A 21531-nucleotide genomic window follows, 5' to 3' on the forward strand; every position below is an offset into this window, starting at 1 on the left:
CCCCTCTCGAGCGTTACTGGCGAATTTGGGAAATCCAGTGTAATTGAAAAACCTTTACGACCAAAGATGGCGGTAAAGTGTAGTTAGGAGTCGGCGGATATCGATCGGCGCGTTGCTCCGCTGCGGCAGCGGCGGTTCCAAAATTAAGAGGATCTCTCTTTCGGGCTGGCTTTTCGCGACGCGACCGTCTTCATCAGTTCGGGCTCGGATACTAAAGAGCATTGATTAGAATAAGCGAGATCGACAGGCGAGCGCCGTGACCAGCCAAGCGAGAAAGTAAAAGATTCGCCTCCGACCGAAATTCTAACGAAAAAAAAGGGGAGTAAGCCGAAACTGTGGCGGTAAGAGAAGAACAAAAAACGATATCCAAAGTGACCTAAAAATATCCCGTCGATCCAGGCGACTCCTCAGAATATCAAATTGCGGATATGCTAGTAGAACATTCCATATTTTCGACATCGCTCGAGCACGTATTTGCCGCCAATATATATACCATTCTACGTTCCGAAATATCCCGTTCTTGTTAAGTTTCGTAACGAGAACTGACAAATATATATTATAATATGTATCGCGATAGGTTAAACTCCGTTTTAATCTTCTGGATTCCGTGGATTGTGTATATCATATTTCATCGAGGTACGTATCAAGAACCAATTTTCATTTATACAAACTGGTATCGCGTTTCTTGCCCTATATACGTACGCGTGGACCGCGTTAATCGACGGAGCATTTGGTGGAATGTCGCGTCCACCGCGACTCTTCGGGGAGATGTATACGCGAGTGGGACGTTGTAGTAGTAGGTGTACCGTTTGCCATATTTAACAACTCGATATATTAGGCGCAACGCGAGCCGCTCGGCCGTCTAGACGAGATAGGGTCGGCTCCCTTCTATCTCTCCGCGAAACCCAAATAAGCTCCGGTTCTCCACCCTCACGCCACCCGCCTAGATTTAATTATAAGAGAAATCACCGTAAGCGATATACGCGGATACTAAATTCAAACAAATCTTCGAGAATTAAAAATGAAACCGAACGGGTTTCGCTTACCGCGATAATTAAGTTAAAGCTGATTTAATTCCAGATTGAGAGTATATCTATGGAACTTCGTAATAGATGAACCCGCATCCACGTCGTATAAGGTTGAAAGTATGTCATGACGTGATAGCCATCGATTATTGGCCCTTTTGTATTCATCGCCTGTTTGACATTTGGCCAGGGTAATCGGCGTTAATAATTGAGAATACGCTCGCCGGAAACGATATATTGTCGAAATCACGCTTTATGCCATGTTAATATTTATTTATTCAAATTCTTTTATTACCCACTGTTTGTTCTTTTTCTAATATATATATATATATATATAAATTACCCTCGCGAGACGTATTGAAATATTCATCGACTCGCGATCCCGAGACTCTTAAGCTTATTAGGAGTTAAATATTGAAACACGATTGCTCGCTCGTGTAAACTTATTGACTTTTTGGGGGCTCGTACCGAAAATTAGAATATTATATTATTGTTTTTATATTTAATGTGGAAAGGTTAGTAATAACAGATGATTCTAATATATCAGGAATTCACCTAGGTTATTAAAATGAATCCTTCACAGGCTAGTAGCGGATTCTAATTGGAGGATATGCACACCGCATCACGTAACTACGTTAATTACTTCATTGCCTTGCGATTTAAAACTTAAATAAAAATAAACTTTGATGTATTTCTCCCTGATTGATTTTTCTTCCGAAACATAATTTTAAAATCATTCGGAGCCTGCAAAGGTACATGTTTCAATACGTATCTCTAAGATATGTCTTATATACTTCTGGTAATACGGAAAATGCTCTTACTGTTCTAAAATAAATACATTACCACTCTAAGAAAGGAGCATAGTAGAATAGTTTATCAAATATGAGAAATGAAAGCAGTGTGTACAATAATTAAAAATCTTTTCCGGCGGCTGAAAATGATCCTCTGGTAAAAGAGCATTAAATTAAATATTTTAAAAGTCGCTGCTTTGTTCTTATATAAACTATTAGTCAAATATTTATGTAAATAAATGTTTCAAATTATTTCAGAAACATATAATACCTCGTTATATCCTAGCTAAGACCTACATTTCTTTTCTATTTATAAACTGGTAAATATTTAACGTTCAAAAGTCTAAAGGATAATTTTAGTAGAAATAACTATCAATCTGTATGCTTAAAGTTAAATTTCTAGTTCTTTTGTTTAATTTAAGTATTACAAATTTAATTTTATGTCAGATAGAATATTTTAAGCAAAAATAGAAGGTATTATAAATTAAGAGAGGCGATCTTCAGAAAGAATAGCTTTTTGGTTCTAACTTATATCAGTATACAAAGTAGTGTTGTTAATTTTCTGGAAAAATAAAACGCGGAAAAATGCGCAGAAAAGTTTTCGCGAAATTTTCCGCAAATCGGAAAAATAAAAAGTGAAACATAAATTACTTTTTAAGGGTTTTTAATGTTTTTAACTTTTCATCGATTTAAAATGTCTAATATCAGTAAACATACTACGAAACGTTAATAGCGTTACATTGTTAATAAGTTTAAACAAGTCTAGAGGTTTAGTTTTACTTTTAGATTCGAAAAAATTAGTCGAAAGTGCGACTTCATTTAAATTTTCAAATAATATATTAGACTTTTTATTTTTTTCGGAAAAATACGGAAAATTTTCCGGAATAAAAGCTTCGGTCATTTTCCGGAAAATTTCCCGACTTACAACACTGATACAAAGTAAAGATGATACTGTACAAGCGGTTGAAAGCGGTCTGTGTATCTTAATTCTATTGTTTCGCTAAAGAGTGGGGCGTCCCCTTCGACCTAAATTCGCTTCGATTCTCTGCTGGAAATGAGATCTCTGTTATTACTCCCAGTTTAAAATAACGTGTTCTTGTTGATGTAGAGTATCCAGACAATGTTTTGATTTAGCTACCAGAGCTTATAGCCTATTTATAATATTAATGGTGAATTACATCGTTTCTGCTTCAATAAATAATAATAATGTCAATATTTGACGTCATAAGCAGACTACGTTACAAATGGGAGTTATTACATTACATGACGTAATGCTTGGCGGTGCCGGTGTAAGAATTTAAGGGTCCTTTCACGGTTGTAGGACATAACCATAGTGCTTCAGATTATTCAAGGTAATCATTTAGACAAATTGTTTCTGATTCATCATTTCAAGTAACCGACCTGAACTCATCTGTTACATTGAACCTCATCTCTAGGTTAACGATAAAAGTAAGTGTAGGGAGCTGTTGGCTAGCGTGGCATGAAGGGCTTGCTGCCACCCTCCTACGCATTGTAACCCAGCCATCTGAATTAATGGCTTCAAAAGTCGCTTGATGCCTTAGGCCTAAGGTGGTGCCTTGGGTATTAGCCTAGCTGATTATTATTATTATTATTATATTCAGTCAGCTGAAAAGTTATCTTTTTTATTCATTTGGTATATAACTAATCTTGTGGAAAGCAAATCAAAATAAACCGAAATTAAAATTTCGAAAGGAATTAAATTGAGGGATATGTAAAATCGATAACTTTGAGGCACCTGAAATCTGACCACCTTTTATTAGTTGGTTAACGATGAATTTAAAATAGCTTTCGAGCTAAGCCTATCTGTTTTGCATTATGAGCCATATCAACTCATAAAATTTAAATTTAAATGGGTATAATCTAATATCTGATCCATTGTAAATATTAACTCGGCTCAGATAACGCGACTGTTATCTGAGAATCGGTCTAACCAACTATGAAAAGGTTCCCCGGGAAAGATACAATATTATTTTACAGTATAATCAGTTGAATTATTAACGATGTAAGTAGCGAGTTTAAATTTCTATACCCTGCTTGCTTGTTCAAGAATCACATAAGTAGCGAGCTACTTGTAAATGAATACTTAAAAAGACATTTAATTTAAATTTCTGTAGTCGGCTGGTTTGTTCAAGAATCACATTTATTTATTTCCGAATTGAAAATAATAATAAGTCAGTGGAAAAATGGAGCGTATTGCATCCGAATCAAAATTTCAGCGTACTGGGTGTTACGCCATGGTTTCTAAGTTACCCTTTAAATTTTTAGCCTACATCTCTAAAAACAAAACGATAAAGAGTAGAAACCTCAAAGATCTACTATTTTTCAAATATAACCATGGTTACAAAAAATAAAGCGGTTTTACTTGTGTCTAGGGTTAGCCGAAAATTCTTGGCAGTAAATGTGTCGCCAGAGAGAATTTTTTTTTATACATCCTTATATTGATTGAAATGGAAGGTCGCGCGGTGAGATACACACAAACTCAAATTGTCCGCATTTTTGTCGTAGCGAACGAGATAGAGTGAGAGCAATTGGTGGGCGGATGACCGCTCTTCTTCGTCCCCTTGATTAGATTGGCAACCTGTGGTTCGGCCACCCACGCCACGAACGCTGTTACTATCCTCCTACTTCCTTTTAACACCCTTTTTTCATCCAATGACAGTTCAGCGAAAATATTTGTTAAGTTTTATTTCTTTGGGGGGGGGGGGGGACGGAACTTTCTCACTTAGCTACTTCATTCCGGGGGGGGGGGGGGGGTAGGGAACAGAAATATTGGAATTTGATTCCAATGTGAAGTCCGTTATTGGAGCCGTTCCAATTGAAAAGCCCAGATGTGGGGTGGGGCGCCACAGTATCGGCCTGTGAGAGTCGCGATAGAGATGGGAGAGTGAGCGATGGTTGATTTATTTTTACGAAAGGAGAGAACCAAAGTCCAATATGCCTTTTAAATAAATCATACAAATTCTCCTTCCTTTGCGGCTCTTAGTTGAACAATCTTATTTTCACAATTTTTTATTTATCTTTTGACGTAACTGTTGTTCTTATGAAAGAGATTTCTAGGGAATTCTAAATTTGAAATATTACTTTTGTTCTCATTTCATTTTTGAACTTTCAACGATTATCAGTACATCATAAAACGCCTTATTTAAAAAAAAAATATGATAAGGGTCGCGTTACATATTTCGGTTTAGGCGAGTACGCCGCCGTTCTCAAACGCTTATAAATACTTTTTGGTGACGCGAAACAAGGGAGATTTCGTGTGGAAAACAGCCAATTGGGCCTTTACTGTTATAAAATTGCATCCCCTTTACAACCCGCTTGTTAATTCTTATATTCTAATTCCCCCTTGACGAGTTTCTGGCTACGGCACTGTTTGACCTGTAGTTTAAAGACTAATTTGCAACCGATCCTTTCACTTTCCATTGTCGAACATTTCAGTGAGTTTTCAGAAAATACTATATATGTGTAAAGCCAAGAAAACTCAGCACCAAAATACTCCGCGGAACATATGTGCTCCGAGAATAATTAAAATTGATAAATTATTTTCCTAAATCTTAGATTAAAATTTTAAAAACTTAAAAAATTCTTAAACATCAAAAGAAAGTACTTACGTCCTAAGCAAAGGCGTTTTTATATTACAACCAGCATTTAAAATAAAAAGATTTTAATTGCAAAATTTAGTTAATCCTCACCTGAATTATAAATTAGTCTTAGTAATTAATAAAATTTTTGCGATTAATTTTTTCAGCAACCGGTAGTGGAAATACGCCAGAGGTGATAATGGCTGTTGGTGGTATGAAGGCGGCACTGCCTTGCAACCTAACATCTCCGACTCCGGGGGACGAGATCGCCCTGGTGCTGTGGTACAAGGACGAATCGACGACGCCCATCTACAGCTTGGACAGTCGAAAAGGCCCAGCTGCGGCCGCCAAACACGTGGCCGCCGCCGAATACACGTCCAGGGCTCACCTGGACACCAAACAAAAGCCTTCCGTGCTCCGAATTTCTCCAGTCGTCAAAGAGGATGAGAGCGACTACAAATGTAGAGTCGACTTCAAAAACGCCAGGACGCGATACTCCACCGTTACCATGAAAGTCATAGGCAAGTTTACTTCCTTCTCTATCTCTCTCTTTCTCTCTCTCACTACATGTATGTATTCATTTCAAACCACAAACTATATCATTACCCTTTCTACCATCTGGGGCTAAGATGGGTGGTTAAGTTAAAAGGAACCACCTATGGACTGCATTGTAAATGATGATAAAATTGGCGAATAAGTAGATAAGTCCATAATGAAAAGGGATAATAAAGCTAAAACCTAAACAAATTTGAAGAAATTTAAAAACTTACTAATAGCTCGTACCGATAGGTCTTCGAGTGAACAAAAAGACGCGAAACTCGGACCAAATAGATTTTCGAGTGAATAATTAAATTAAATTAAATTAACCGACTAGTTTCGTTCAGCTTCGCCAGAACATCATCTGGCCAAGTTGAACGAAACTAGTTGGTTAATTTAATTTAATTTAATTATTCACTCGAAAATCTATTTGGTCCGAGTTTCGCGTCTTTTTGTTCACTCGAAGACCTATCGGTACGAGCTATTAGTAAGTTTTTAAATTTCTTCAAATTTGTTTAGGTTTTAGCTTTATTATCCCTTTTCATTATGGACTTATCTACTTATTCGCCAATTTTATCATACTTTAAGATGGGTGGTGCCTTTCTGCGTTTTATGTAACCGCTTGAGCTAATCAAGAGACAGGCATTTGTCGTTGACTCGATCCGCAAAATGTTTACGGGATTGACCGATATCAAAATTACGTTTTTTTGCGCGTGACAGTACCTTTACATTGTGAGGTATAGCAGGCTTATTTACTTGCTTTTATACCCTAACATGGCAGCGTATTTTCACGTGCAAAAGGAATTTTAGGAACCCCCAATTGCGCGTGATTCTTAGAAAAATACCTGTACTCTAACCGAATTACTTGATAATCATAAATAAAAGAATTTATTATTAATAGTCTTATATATTTTCGTTCAATCAAAAAGATGTGTATTAAAATTTTAGAAACTAAATTTCGAGCTAAGCCTTGGCACTGAAATCTAGTCAGGTTTCAAAACCTTGCCCTTAAATATAATTTTAAGGTGGTGGCGCGTGACCAACGTCATAATAACTAAGCCCCTCCCATCCTAGCGACTGAGGCCAGATTACCTTATGTAGATCAATATTTATGGTTAAAATGAATACATTCATGATATATATATATATATATATATATATATATATATATATATATATATATATATATATATATATATATATATATATATATATATATATATATATATATATATATATATATATATATATATATATATGTGTATATGTATAAGAATCGAATGGGTATTTTGTCAATCAATACTCGTTTCCCATTCCGTAGTTTCGCAAAAGTTTTCTTTTTAAAAGTAAACAAAAAGTGTAAGTCCCGCAGGCCGACTTTCGGTCCGTTCGTGGCAGCGCACTTTCGCTTTCTTTTTTTAATTATATACAAAAGGCGAAGACGGCAGCAAATCGGCGAAGTTATCCCTTCTCCAGATAGAAATCCGCCGAGAATAAAAAGCGGGAGAAAGTAATTCGGCGGTGGCGAAAAGAGCCAGCGCTTCCAATATCAGCCACTAGAGGGCTCGAACCCGCTTCTTCTTCTCCTCCATGGGATCCGCTTCTTCCGAGAGGATGAAGACGATGCCAATTCCGCGGATAACAAGGGCGGAGAGGGCGGCCGGCCACCCCAACGCGGGTATAGCGAGAGAATTTCCCCGTTCAAACTCGAGATTATTTCCACAATAGGGTTATCGGCTGAGAGCGATTCGCGCGTCTGATATTCGCCGCGCTTATTTTTGTTCTCGGACTAAGAAAATCTCACTTTCTTCTCTCTTCGCCTCTTGCCATTTCGATACGTACAAAAGCCTCTTAACAATCTGGAAAAACGCCTTCTCCAATTTTCCATTATTTGAATACGAATACGCGATGTATTTGCAAAATATACCAAGGCCCTCGAGCTAAAAATAAAATAGTATCGGATATTTCCCTATTATAAAAAATCACCTCTCTTTTTCAAAATTTAAGGAAAGTAGATTTTCTTATAAGGCTTTTTTTCGGCTCGTAGTTAACGCATTTTATCCCGTAAACATAGTAGGATCGTAAAATTTTGGATTTAGGTCAGGGTTACGTTAACATTGTTGTACAATACGCAAAGCACTTTGGCATTCCAATGAGGTACCGTATGACGTAGCCATCAAAATTATTCCCATTTAATATGTTAAAGATGATAAATTATCTATTACTTGGTCTGATAACAGGTCGATTTCTTCAACCGTATAAAAATCAGATCTGCATATATCAGTTAGCTTGTTCCCAGTAAAATGAATAATAACGTTTACTTACAAACTGTTTACTATTACTTAATATCTCAAATCTGGGCTACGTTCAGTAGCTTGCAACAAATTAAACGTTGCAGTACTTCGGAACCGGTTTTCTAGTGTACGCTTTTTTCCATTTCCGGTGTGACGTAGCGTTGCTGAACCGTTGCTGAAACATTTGAACCTGCTCTTCCAGCCGGTTTCTTCGTTGTTAAACGGAATCGTGACGTCACAGCACGCGGGAAGGCTAGCTGCGGACGACACAGCAGACGATATTTTATAAAAATTACAACATCGTAAAAAAGCGTTCAACAAGACAATATAAAAAGTCTCAACGGAATCAACGCAAACGTAAAACGGTATAAGACCGTTAAGCTTCACTGAACGTAGCCCTGTATCAAATAACTATTTGATTAACGTATTTTTATTAAATGTGGGGTGTTGGAGTGGTTAGCACTTTCACCTCGCAGTTAGAGGAAGAAGGTTCGATCCCAGTTTGTAGGTGAAATTTAGGAATCAATCCTTCCGCGTTGGGTTTGCAAGCTCTCCCCTACTGGCTGAAGGGGTTTCCCTAAGCTTCTCGGTTTCCACTTTCCATAAAAACTTGTCGAGGTTAACGGTAATAGTAAGTGTAGGCTAGGAGCAACAAACAAAAGGAGAACGCAGCTAGCTGATTACACGCTAACGAAGAGTTGTGTACAAATTTCATTGGACGAACCTTTATTCTGAACGTTTTACGGGCGGGGGAAGACAATTTCCGAATTTTCCCCTTCCGACGGCAGCAGGCGCTAAAGCGTCTAACCAATGAAAACTGTATGCAAGAAAATGCACGACTTTTGACGGGTTGCTTTCTCCTTGTGTGGGGTGTTGTGTTTGTTGCTCCTAGGTGTAGGGAGCTGTTGGCTCGCGTGAAGGACCACCACCCTCCTACGCGGTATAATCCGGCCACCTGAAATAATGGCATTCAAAGCCGCCTTGGGTATTATTATTATTATTAAATTAAAAAGTAAAATAAATAAATTCACATGAATGTAATAGATTCTATCTCTGCAATTTTATCTGTATAAAAAGATACGGATAATTTTCAACAGTTAGAAATCGCAACCATTAACAAACAACGCACCTTCGTTGTATAAAAGTCTTATTATTCCCTGTGGGAAACCGCTTACACCCTTGTCAAAGTTGGCCCTTGAGATAGATCATGATGAAACTCAAATGCAGTTTGGAATGGTAGAAATGGTACCTGTTTCTGAATGTTACTTGGAAAAAATATCCCACAGAGAAAAGATATCTTGAGGAGCGATAGAATAGCGGAAAGCGCCGTTTCCCTGAAAATGTTCTACGCCTCGATCAAACGAGAGAATGGTGATTTTTGGGAAGGTATCCTCAGCCATTGAAATTGGCCCCGAGAGCCAGCCCGAAGGCGCGCCATTATTCGAGGACAAACATTTCTAAATAGATTTCCTCCCGCTCGAAACTCTAATCCGAGAAGTTTGGTGCCTTTACTCTTTTTTTTTAAACCCACCAAAGGTCCTCCGCGTAAACTCTATAGGGACGTGACATAAAGCGTTACGAAGATGGTCGCATTAACCGACCAAGAATAATTTTTACATCAACATTTTAATTAATTATATATTTATAAATGACGAACGTCAATACAGCGACGTTAGAGGAAATTAATCGAAAGGTCAAAGATAAATTAATAGCGTAATTCAATTTAGAAGTGTCTCTTTTTTCAACCGTAGATTAATAATTTAGATCGAAGAAGTGAGGGGGGGGGGGTTTAATATCAGTCAAAAAAGACGATAACGCCCCCCTCTTCCACCCGTCTCTAGCCGCCCGTAAAGTGTCGGCATTTTTTCATTATTATTCTAAGAGATATCGAATTCTTCTTTCCGTCCAGTTCCTCCGAAGACACCTGTCATATCGGATGAAGCGGGAGAAATTTTGCAAAGTCTAATTGGACCGTACAACGAGGGCGAGCGACTCAAGCTAGTTTGCGAATCGGAGGGAGGTAAGAACGCGACCCATCTTCTCCTTTTAAAAGGTTTTCCGCCACCCGACCTCAGCCCACCCTACTTCTCCATTCTCTTTAGATATTTTTTTTTCTTCCCCGACTGACTGAGAAGGTAGGTTTGAGACAGAAATCCAATTGAAAAGGCTTATTCCTTTGGCATTCTTCCGATATACTCGCCTATTACGATATTGGTTTGAAAGAATGGAGCCTGGCTTAGCGGCGAAGGAAAATTGCAAAAAATAAGGATAGTTGGCATTTCGCTTTCACTCGGTTTCGACAAAAGAAACTCTCTCTCGCTCGCTCTAACGTTCTTATTGGTTTTAGCATCGATCGCCCCCCCCCTTCCCATTTATTTATCCCCCTCGCGCTCTCTGCTTCGGAAAAGCCAAGCTCTTCCTAGCGAATAGACTCCCAAAAGCAGAACTAATTATTTACCTAGATCTTCTTTAGCTAGAAAGTTTCCAGCAGAATTCTTTATTTGGTTCCTTCTCTCTCTTTCCGCTCATTTACAAAACTCCGGGGAATCGGATCCGGCGCGCCATAAACAAAAAATAAAAATCACTCTAGAGAAAGAATCTCGCTTAACGCATCATACAACCGACCCTCTTTCGCGGCGAAAGCCGAGAAATCGATAAATAAACCGTATATAAAATATGTTACTGTTAACTACCCATTTTTTACGTAGGCGTTGAATTGGGTGACGCGGCTAGATCCTTATATCTGGTCACGCCAAAGACGAACAAATTGTTCGAACTCTTCCGTAAAGAGTACGACGAATTCCTTTAAATGGAAAACGATTTCATTTTGCGGCCACTCTCGCTAATATTCAAGAAAAACCTAATTAAAGTAGACCAACACGAATGAAAATATTGACAAAACTAAATTGAATTTGGGTTTCCCCTTTTTGGTTTTTATTTGAAACTAGATTTAATAAATGGATTGAAATTTCTTTGTAGGTGTAGAAACGTTAATATTTTACGTGACTAGAACTCGTAACTATGAACTTGCGTTCCGTTCCAGCGGTTCTTAGTCAAAGTCATCAAAATCTCAATACAATATCTCCAAACGTTTTCTGGGAATTTTATTTTTGTTATATTTAAATAATCGTTCAGATAATGTTGTCCGTCTGTTGATTTTTAGATCTCCCCCTCAAAAGTAGATTTTGGTCTGATTTTAAATAAAAACTAATATATTCGATGTATATTAATATAATATTCTTATATTAGGAGACTAAGAAACTACCCCAAAAACAATTGTAAGATTACAAAATGAAAGTTGACGGTAATAGTAAGTGTATGGAGCTGTAGGCTCGCGTGGACTGAAGGGCTTGCCACCACCCTCCTACGCATTGTAACCCGCCCACTTGGATTAATGGCTTTAAAAGTCGCTTGATGACTTAGGCCTAAGGTGGTGCCTTGGGTATTAGCCTAGCTGATTATTATTAATTATTAAGTAGATAAATGTGACGTTAATTTAAAAAGGAGATTGTTTCATAATTTAGTTAATTATTTAAATATTAAACTTCTGTTTCTGAAAAAATTACAAAATCAAAGCAGATATCAAATATTGCAGAGATTATGTTAAAAACAATGACACCTAGGAGCAACAAACACAATCCTTTAAACACGTTAACGCAGTGTTGTATACAAATTTCATTGGACGAGCCTTTACGCTGAACGTTTTACGGGCGGGGGGAAGACAATTTCCCTATTTTCCCCTTCATTCGGCAGCAGTCATACTAAAGCGTTTAACCAATGAAAAATGTTCACAAGAAAATGCCCGAGTTTTGACGGGTTGCGTTCTCCTTGTGTGGGGTGCTGGGTTTGTTGCTCCTAGATGACACTAAGGCGTAAAATGAAATTAGATCAACACTGTGTAAAAATATTTCCCTTTCAATTTTTATTAAATAATTTTTGGAGCTTTTTCTGATTTCGGATAATCGTTTTCGACAATGAATTAATTGATCGTTTTGCAGGAGATCCAACGCCTTCTTTAACTTGGTGGAGAGAATCGGCGCTACTGGACCAAAGCTTCATCCATTCCACTCGCGGGGTAACTAGAAACGTACTGGATATTCCGTTACTGCAACGGCACGATTTGATGGCAGTCCTGAGCTGCAAAGCCAGAAACAACAATCTAACGGCACCACTTTCTTCAATGGTCACCGTCGATCTAAACTGTGAGTTGATCTCGATACTTACCACCAATGGCGATATTATAGACCTCTCTATCAAAAAACGGCATATCTCGATTGAATAAGGGGTGGTTATAAAACAAAAAATAGTCAGGAAAAAAACGTATCGTATATATTTTTAAAAGGGAGTACCATTCTAACGGTTATTTAGTTATTGAGCAGACGTTTAGGAGGAGTTTCCTCGCGAATCCTTGGGGAGTGTAGTAGTGGGTACCGCTCGCTGAAAATGCGGAAGGAGGAGGCGAGTCCCGTGATACCTTCGTGGAAAACAGGCTGCATTCGTAGCCAGCCTTTCTTTAGAAAGAGAAAAGACACTCAACGACCGTCTCGCGTGTGAGGAACCGTTACTCCTATTACCTTATAAATCTCCTGCCCTCGCTCACTCTACCTAAATAAATATCCGCTTATGGGAGCGGAAAATATTATTTGTTGCGATGGGCGTCGCCCGCAGTTACCGAGTTCCGCGAAGCCAACGAGGGAAAGAGAAAAAAAAAGGGACGGGAAATAGGCAATTTGCTCTATCACCATTAGCTCCGAAATGTCTAATTTAGGATACGAATCTCCCTCCTTTTTGGAGTGCCAGATACTTAAAAGTCACGTAGCGATAAACTACCATCCTGACAATTAAGAACCTGGCTCGACTAATCAGTACTTTGCCCTAATCGGACGTAATTGGTCTCAAATGTCGGGAAACGCGACGGGTTTTAAACGTGGTCCGTTTTATTTTCGTTACTAGTCAGGCCTCTTGAGGTGAAAATTGAACACGATGGCCAACCGCTGTCCGCCATGTCTCCGAAGGAACTTACATGCCGGACTTCCGGTTCCCGTCCTCCGGCGACCATTACTTGGTGGAAAGGAAGAACGCAACTGAAGACCAAAAAGGACACGGTGTCATTGGACGGCAACACCACTCAGAGTATTCTTCAATACGTCCCCTCTAGCGACGACAACCGGGAGAAACTGTCCTGCAAAGCGGAAAATCTCCTTATTCCCAATAGTCAAATCGAAGACGAGATTACTTTGGATATCCAATGTAAGAATCCAAGCTTTTGTCGAAAATTCCTCGTGGCAATATACAGGGAGGAAGACTCAGCCATGTTCCAGCCTCGGTACTTCGCCTAGTACACCTGAGTGCTGCGGGTGGAACACTTCTACAGGCGCTGCCTCGGCTATTTTATCCGTTATTTAATTATCCAGCTAGAATTTCTACAAATTCTAGCTGGATGCTACTCGGTCTTTATTTTCATTTTCGATTTTAAAACGTCGTCTGCTATCGCGGAAACCAAGTGCGTAACTTTGTTCTTACCAAAATTAGTTAACCGATAATTAAATCCCATGTTATTTTCAATGGGAAAATTTCCATTTGATGTTGTCAAAAACATTTTTCGTTGCCATGGTAAAACTGTTGAATAAATTCCCTTTAGGATTTTTCATTATACCTGAAGGTCTACCAATCCCCCGAGTTTGAACAAAATCGGTGGGTTACACTTCGGGATGTCTCCTTGTAAGAGAAGTACCGAGGCTGGACCACGGCTGAGGCTTCCACCCTGTAAATATATATATAGATATATATATATATATATACAGAAGGTTAACTAAAAAACGAAACAAGGCCAATAACTCCAAATGTATTTTAACTAAGAATTTGAAACTTTCAGAACATCTAGGTTTTCATCATGGTGTTTTGCATCGCGCTTAAGACATTTAGACTTATAATTTCAATTTATACACTTTTTAATTTTGAACCATTACCGTAAATCCATTGGTTCTCGAGATAAACGTCGAATGACCTTGAACCATGAGTTGAATGTCATACGAGTTTGCAAATTCGAAAGACTTAATACTAGATGAGTATGTTTAGCAAATATTGATACTCTAGGATAAGTACTTTCCGAGTTAATAGCCCTTCAAGCTAGTCTCTGGTACATTATTTTCATCACTACCTTCCTGTATTTGTCTAAGTTCCCTAGGCTTTTTATTGGTCAAATTAGGTAGTATCAAAGCTATTTAGACCTAAAATGTGACGGGGAACACTTTTCTTATTGAAACCAACTTTGTATCTCTAATGGTTCACGAGATAAATTTTAAATGACCTTGAAGACATGGTTCAAGGTCATGGAAATTTCCGTTTTCAAGTGATCCCATGCACTTTCTCTGTGTCCAAAAAATTTAAAATGCCTAGCTAAAACACATTTTTGAGTTATTGGCCCTGTATCGTTTTATAGTCAACACCCTGTATAAGGTTTCTTGTTTTTCTTGGATTGGTTTAAAGACGTTCCAAAAGTATCGCTGAGGCTGGGGAATAAGCTGCGACACCGTCACATTCAAGAAGGAAACGACGTCTACTTCGAATGCAGCGTGGAAGCGAATCCTTGGGTCAATAGTATCGAGTGGCTATTCGAGGGTCAAGAGCTGCACACGAATACCAGCGCCGGAGTCATCTTGAGTAATCATTCGCTCGTGCTACAGAATGTCCATCGAGAGAGGAGAGGGCGCTACGTCTGCAAATCGAGAAATGCCGAAGGCGAAGGAATCAGCAATACCGTCATGCTCAGGGTTCAGTGTAAGTCAATCCCCGCCCTCGTCGAATGCTTTTCGAAGCTTTTCTCAAGATTTGAAGCTTTTTCGATAGGATGCGAGCTTCCGATCTTCCGTATCATTCGGCTCTCCATATAAGATATACTTCGTAGATTCGATATGAACTGTTTCATTTTTCTTAGATCCTTGGTTTCTATATCGCGCCCTCAACTTCAAACATTTCGCTCAAATCTTTTCACTTCAGGCCGCGCTTTTATAAATCCCCCGCCGCATAGATAATATCTTAAGGGTATGTCTTTAACTACTTTCAAATTTTATTACCATCTTGATAAATTCTTAACGCGTCTTGAATAATGTACGCTGATTCATTATTTAAATTAAATAATTTGGTTATAGGGCGGAAAACGTTTGTCAAGTTTTTTAGTTAACACAGTGAATAATCATATTTTTTTAAGTTTTCACTTAGGCCACTTTTCTATTTTTGTATCTTCGGTATTAGACTGGTCCCATTGTAAAATTCGAGTTTGCTATTTTTTTAAAACCACGTACAAAAACCAATGTTTCTTACGGAAATGGCTATTTACGCGATATTTTTATAGCGTATTTTCCCAGAAGAGGGCCATGAAACCGAATTTGCTCTTGACAGTTTGATGGCATTTTCCCATTTCCGGCGGCCTTAAATATTTTAGGGGGAAATAGTCGGAATATACGTTCGTTTCTTTCATTCATTTCAGCCTTTACAATTCGTACGTAAGCAAATGTGACACGCGCGTGTAGGTCAGTCGTGACCGTTTCTTGTACGCGACATTAAGGGTGACGTCTATTTGCAGACAGCCCAATATGCCAGGGTGACCAGCAAATCCGGTACGGGGCGGCGTTGAAGGAAACCATCCAAATATCGTGCGAGGTGGAAGGGGACCCCTCGAACGTCAGTTTCTCGTGGCTTTTCAACCGGACAGTCCACTCGGCGGACAACATCTCTTTCACCAGCAAAGGGACGAAGTCCATCGCCTCTTTCCACGTATTAAGCGAGGATTACTACGGCAGCGTCTATTGCTCGGCCTCGAATGTCGTTGGAGATCAAATCCATCCTTGTCAATTCGTCATTTTTCAAGCAGGTAAGAGAGAAGCTTAAAGGGATACTAGTAAGCCCGCGCGAATAATACGCTAGAAGTTGAGGTTGGAACAAATAAAGAGAGAGAGAGAGAGAGAGAGAGAGAGAGAGAGAGAGAGAGAGAGAGAGAGAGAGAGAGAGAGAGAGAGAGAGAGAGAGAGAGAGAGAGAGAGAGAGAGAGAGAGAGAGAGAGAGAGAGAGAGAGAGAGAGAGAGAGAGAGATTGAGAGAGAGAGAGAGAGAGATAGAGAGAGAGAGAGAGAGAGAGAGAGAGAGAGAGAGAGAGAGAGAGAGAGAGAGAGAGAGAGAGAGAGTGAGAGAGAGTGGGATTACACGAACGTCAAAGGAGGAAAAGGGGAAGTAGGTTTATGGCAGTTGCTCTGGGAAATAATGTTAGCTATACGGAAGAAGCCACCAAAGTCGCGTAATTTTAATTAAAGCGTATACGTAATCCAGCATTTCTCTACAGGTCCGCCCGACCCGGTGGAAAATTGCGTCGTTACTAATCAAACGACGACCAGCTTTCGGGTCGAGTGCGAGCACGGCAAGGGGACGCAGTACTATATAATGGAGGTGTACGATAGTCAATTTAGCAGTCAGCTAGTCAATCAGTCATCTTTTATATCGTCGTTCCACGTCAAGAATCTTCCACCGTCGTCGGCTTTCGTGGTGGTCGTCTTCGCCGTGAACAGCAAAGGAAGAAGCGAGTCGGTGGCCGTCCAAGCGGCGACGCTGCCGCCTTCGAGAGAAAGCCTCGTCAGAACAAGTAACGAGATTTCGCTCTCTTTTCGCGCCCCGCCGGGTTGAGGGACCGCGGATGAGGCCCGAAGAACGGCCAGGGCAGGAGAGGTAGGGAAAGAGAAGAGCCAGAAATTCGTTCATTAGCGATTCTTGATCAATATTTGAAGTGGCGAAAATTAAAGCAATCTTCAGCGCGACTCCCTACCCCGCGCTTCGTTTTCGCGAACCCGTTAGGTACGAGTAATGTAATCCGCTTCTCGCCACTATAGACGACAGAGGGCTAGGGGCCACGCCTCGCGTCGCCGGAGATACGCGAGTCACGACCATCAGTCCGCCCTTTCTATAATTATGCCCAATATCGCTAATAACGCGTCCTATATGACAGTCAAAACGAATATTTTCCGTATTGCCTCGTGATTCTCCCCACTCTAATTATTCTTGTATCATTCTTATTTTGATGGCTTTTAAGCTCGTCCCAAGTCGCTCTTGACTTACGCCTCGCCTAAATTGATACGAAAAACAAATTCCCGTTGCCAGGTTTTCTCGACGTATCAAATTAGGAAATAGAGAGGTTAAGCGAACCAATGTAGCTACGGAATGCTTCGCGTAGCGTTGCCAAATTACCTTGACGGAAATAGTCCGCGTAGCGGTGTGGACATTTAGACGTTCGCGATCGTAAGATACGGGTGCTGAACCTCTCTATTCGATAACCAGTACGTTGTTGTATAGTTCTCGTTGCCAAGGACGGTGTAGACGAGCCGTGGGTATTTTACGTATAAAATCTTGTCCCTATCTCGAAGGTGGGATCTGGCAGGTACCTTTCAGTCCGTTGTTGATGGTATTGATTGCCATCATCGTAGCTCTCGTCTCGACAGCTTTTATCTTCGTTGTCATGATAAGAATAAAGCAAAAGTTCAAATACGATAAAGGTAAGCTGTCACCCGACTCTCGCGTGATTCCCGAAAATATAAAATAAGAATGGGAGCCTTCAGTTTGGATCAAAATGCGACGGATGACGCGACACTTTTCTCGAAACGTGGAAAACACGTTTGAAAGAAAGACAATTTCACTCGTTTAGAGATATTTGCAACGAAGAAACGCGTATTGTTTCCCACCCGAAGGCTTCCGTATGACTGAACTCTTTACTATAATTTCCTCCCCTTTAATACAATTATAATTTTACAAACTAGCAGCAAAATTAAACAAGGAAGAGAAAAAGTAAGCTTTTTTAATCGGTATATGTTATGTATTTCCCAAAAAACCACGACCGTTACTTAGCAAAAACCCGTTCTCACGGTAGCTTGGAAGTGCTGCTCCAAAAGGATCAGATGGGATTCTGCAAAAGTATCAACAGCGGGCTGGACGAGAGGTGCCCCGATATCATTTCAGGTACTTAAAATACAACGCTTGACGATGTTATCGCACCAATTTCCCGAAGAAAAATGTAGTCAGATAATAGCCAATGAAGTGTAGATATTTTCGCGGGGTCTTTCGTGTATAAAATCACAGGCATACAACTATAAGATACGCAATAACGATAAGTATAATACTTATTATTTTTAACTCTAATTTTCTTACGATACTAACACTCTCCCTCAGCTCCGCGACTTGAACTGAGTAGTATATTATCATCCTTGGTACTAGTATGTTATGCCTTGGTCATATTGAGAACTGAACTAAACGCAGTAGCTCTGAAAATAAGTTCAGTGATATTTTTTGCTAATTGTCATACTTAATCTTATCATTTTACTTCTGAAAATGGTAGAAATCATATACCAAGCCAAGTGTTCTAGGTCCTCGAAATTAATGTTTTTTCTCCATTTCTTTAATATTATTATTTCAATATTTTTTAAAGCTTATTCGAAAAATGTATTTATTTTTTAGGGCCCCAAATTATACTTTGCACAAGGCCACCAATATTGTTAATCCGGCCCTGATCACGATATATCACTTCATTGATATGATTTCTCTCCAAAACCGTGAAATCATCATTAGTTCTAACAAGGAGACGACCCGAGGTGATAATCACCGATTTTGTTCAAAACTCGGGTATAATGTACACCACTATGTAACTTGAAAAACCTGCAAGGGAAAAGTTGCGATGGGCTTTCGATTTGCCATGTCAACCGAAAACATTTTTGACAAAGTCACTTTGACATGATTCGGAATTATTTTCAAAGAAAATAACATGGGAATCTGAAGGATTTTAAGGGTCCCCCAATTGACCAAATTGCATTTAAACTTGATTAAATTTAATTTTTAAAATCAATTTCAATGTATTTTTAACGTTTTTGAAATTTTAAATTTTTTTCATTTTTTAAAAGGTTTCACAGGGGGGACCCTTAAAATCCGTCAGATTCCCATGTTATTTTCTTTGGAAATAATTCCAAATCATGTTGTCAAAAACGTTTTCGGTTGCCATGGTAAAACGAAAGCCCGTCGCAACTTTTCCCTTGCAGGTTTTTCAAGTTACATGGAGGTGTACATTATACCCGACTTTGAACAAAATCGGTGATTATCACCTCGGGTCGTCTCCTTGTAAGTGATGATTCACCACGAATCACGATCGATTCCATGAGATGATTCCAGCAAATCTTAACCACTGGATTACTATGTTAAATCAGAATTAAATAAGGAAACTACGTAAAACACCTAAAAATCGAATTCATATTTTTGGCTTAGAAATAGAAAATGGGACTTGTGGTACCAAATAGTCGGAATAGAAAACCCGTAAGAAGCGAGATCTTTAATATACGAATAGCTATTAGGCCCATCATTATGTATCGCGAAATAGCGAGATTCCATACATTAAAGTATTAAAGACAAAAGATGGGCTGACAAAATTACTCGATTTTCCCAATGGCAATTTGAATAGTCGATTTGTAGCCAATCCCGAGTCGGCGAGACCGCGAATTTAATATTCCGATACCGTCTTGGGTATAGATTTTCCGCCGCAGGACGCCAGAATGAATTTCATTTACAAGCAGCAGCAGCAGAGCGACGTGCCCCCTTCTAATATGGACGAGTTAAAAATGATGCCCGCCTCTTCCGCCGCCTCCGCTCTCCTCCTCGAATCCAAAGATTACAGTAAGCCGCATCAGGTCAGTTGAACAACATTTGCATAATGAATCTATAGGCTGCAACCTACGCGTATAAAGCTCCGCGTCGAAGGTTCTGATTTGATTACATTTCATTAAAGGAGTTTTCGACCGACGAGATTTGTCCTTCGCTTCAAGAACCCGCGTGAATACGGCGCCGCCTTTGGAACTCGCTAAAAGAGTTCAATAATACCAAATTCGCGCGAACTCAAATATATCTCCCGAAGTCAAAGCTTCGACTCCGCATAATGGACGATAATAACGAATGAAATGACGTAATTTATTCAATTACGTTGAATGAAAGGTGAAAACACGTTTTGAAAGATATTTTGGACACGTATAAAAACCATTAAAAAAATAATCGCGCGAATTTAAATTTATGGTGTTACGATATTTGTATTTTTCTAAAAGAGAATAAAAACGAATACGGACGTTGCTTTTTTTAGTGAATTAACAAATTTTTATGCATTTACTAACGCAAAAACACCGTATTTAAAAATGAAATGAAAATGAAAATAAAACGAAAAACTTACAATAGATGGCGCTAGTATCGGAAACCCTGTAAATTTACTTCTTCTTGAGCACGAGTGTTGCGCGTGTTGAACACTTCTACAGGCGTTCTGACCTATTTTCGTCAATAGCCGTATCAAAGCTATATCAAGAGCGGGTGAATGTAAACAGTAATGGATTCTCGAAGATATATACAATATAATCCCCAGATAAGTAGTTATCGGAAAAAAGGACAAAAATCTCTATCAAAGTTCCGCTACTCTATTATAGGCGAACCAAAGACGTATTTCGCCCAAGACAAAAGGAAGCTACTAGAGACACCTTCCCTTTACTATCTTTCGCGGGGGAAAAAAGTTATTTCGGGGCCCGAAATCTTACCTTCGCGCGGTCTTTCTCTCTCCCCGCGCGCGCGTTCCAATCGTGACTATGATTCATGATGTCAGTGGAAAAAAGGGTGGATCGAAAATAAGGTATTTTTATGGCTTGCCGCATCGGTGAATCCATTCTTCGCGAGCGCCGCCGAAGAGAGATCGAAAAAATGACTTTTTTTCCACACCGCTGAAGTTTTTACTCGCTGCCCCCCTCCCCGTTCTTTGTTGAAGCTTTCCTTCCTGCCGCCGCCGTTTTCTTTTGGGCAAGCTAAAAATAAACGTTTTCAGATACACCGCAGCAACGGGCGGAATGGAGGCTTCGACGTTTTCGGCCTCCCCCTGGCGGTGGCGTTTCCACCGGGTCGTCCCGAACTTCTCATTCCAAATCGGGTGTTTTTTCTCCACCTTCTTCGCGAAGGCTTTTCCTTTCCGCTCAACGCGACTCCTATTTCGAAACTCGATAGCATTGCTTGATCTTTCGAAGCGGCGAGTGAGAAAGCGAAAAACAGAAAGAGAAAATAAATAACTCGTCTCGTTAGGACCCGCTCCAATGTATAAAGAACTAACATTTGATTCCTCCAGTCCACCGTCTATTATACCGTAACCACCGTCGCCAAATGAGCTGAATCGAAGTTTCTTCTTTCCAGTAGTGGAAAAATCCCGGCACAAAAATTAAACCTATATATCACGTCTTTCA

The 21531-nt window shown here is 39.5% G+C and overlaps 1 protein-coding gene across 1 annotated transcript; it reads left to right on the plus strand.

Annotated features, from left to right (window-relative positions):
• The first annotated feature begins 611 nt into the window (after nucleotides 1–611).
• On the plus strand, nucleotides 612–20314 carry LOC149933220 (kin of IRRE-like protein 2). The gene is made up of 13 exons (XM_090155507.1): nucleotides 612–636; nucleotides 5583–5936; nucleotides 10156–10266; nucleotides 12245–12448; nucleotides 13200–13496; nucleotides 14736–15026; nucleotides 15832–16119; nucleotides 16584–16880; nucleotides 17656–17784; nucleotides 18046–18073; nucleotides 18156–18244; nucleotides 19799–19956; nucleotides 20055–20314. Exons 2-13 carry the CDS (start codon nucleotides 5615–5617, stop codon nucleotides 20100–20102), a joined length of 2262 nt encoding a protein of 753 aa, XP_090011633.1. The 5' UTR covers nucleotides 612–636; nucleotides 5583–5614; the 3' UTR covers nucleotides 20103–20314.
• Nucleotides 20315–21531: the final 1217 nt, after the last annotated feature.

The sequence above is a fragment of the Leiobunum rupestre genome, chromosome 8 (genome assembly GCF_980474605.1).
Source record: "Leiobunum rupestre chromosome 8, qqLeiRupe1.1.hap1, whole genome shotgun sequence".
Classification (NCBI taxonomy): Eukaryota; Metazoa; Arthropoda; class Arachnida; order Opiliones; family Sclerosomatidae; genus Leiobunum; species Leiobunum rupestre.

What these genes read in the sequence shown, in the direction of transcription:
- LOC149933220 (XM_090155507.1), top strand. Translation starts at nt 5,615, where the DNA reads ATGGCTGTTGGTGGTATGAAGGCGGCACTGCCTTGCAACCTAACATCT. An exon ending in AGTTTGCGAATCGGAGGGAG is followed by an intron (nt 10,267 to 12,244) that starts GTAAGAACGCGA and finishes ATCGTTTTGCAG; the next exon opens with GAGATCCAACGCCTTCTTTA. An exon ending in GATTACTTTGGATATCCAAT is followed by an intron (nt 13,497 to 14,735) that starts GTAAGAATCCAA and finishes ATTGGTTTAAAG; the next exon opens with ACGTTCCAAAAGTATCGCTG.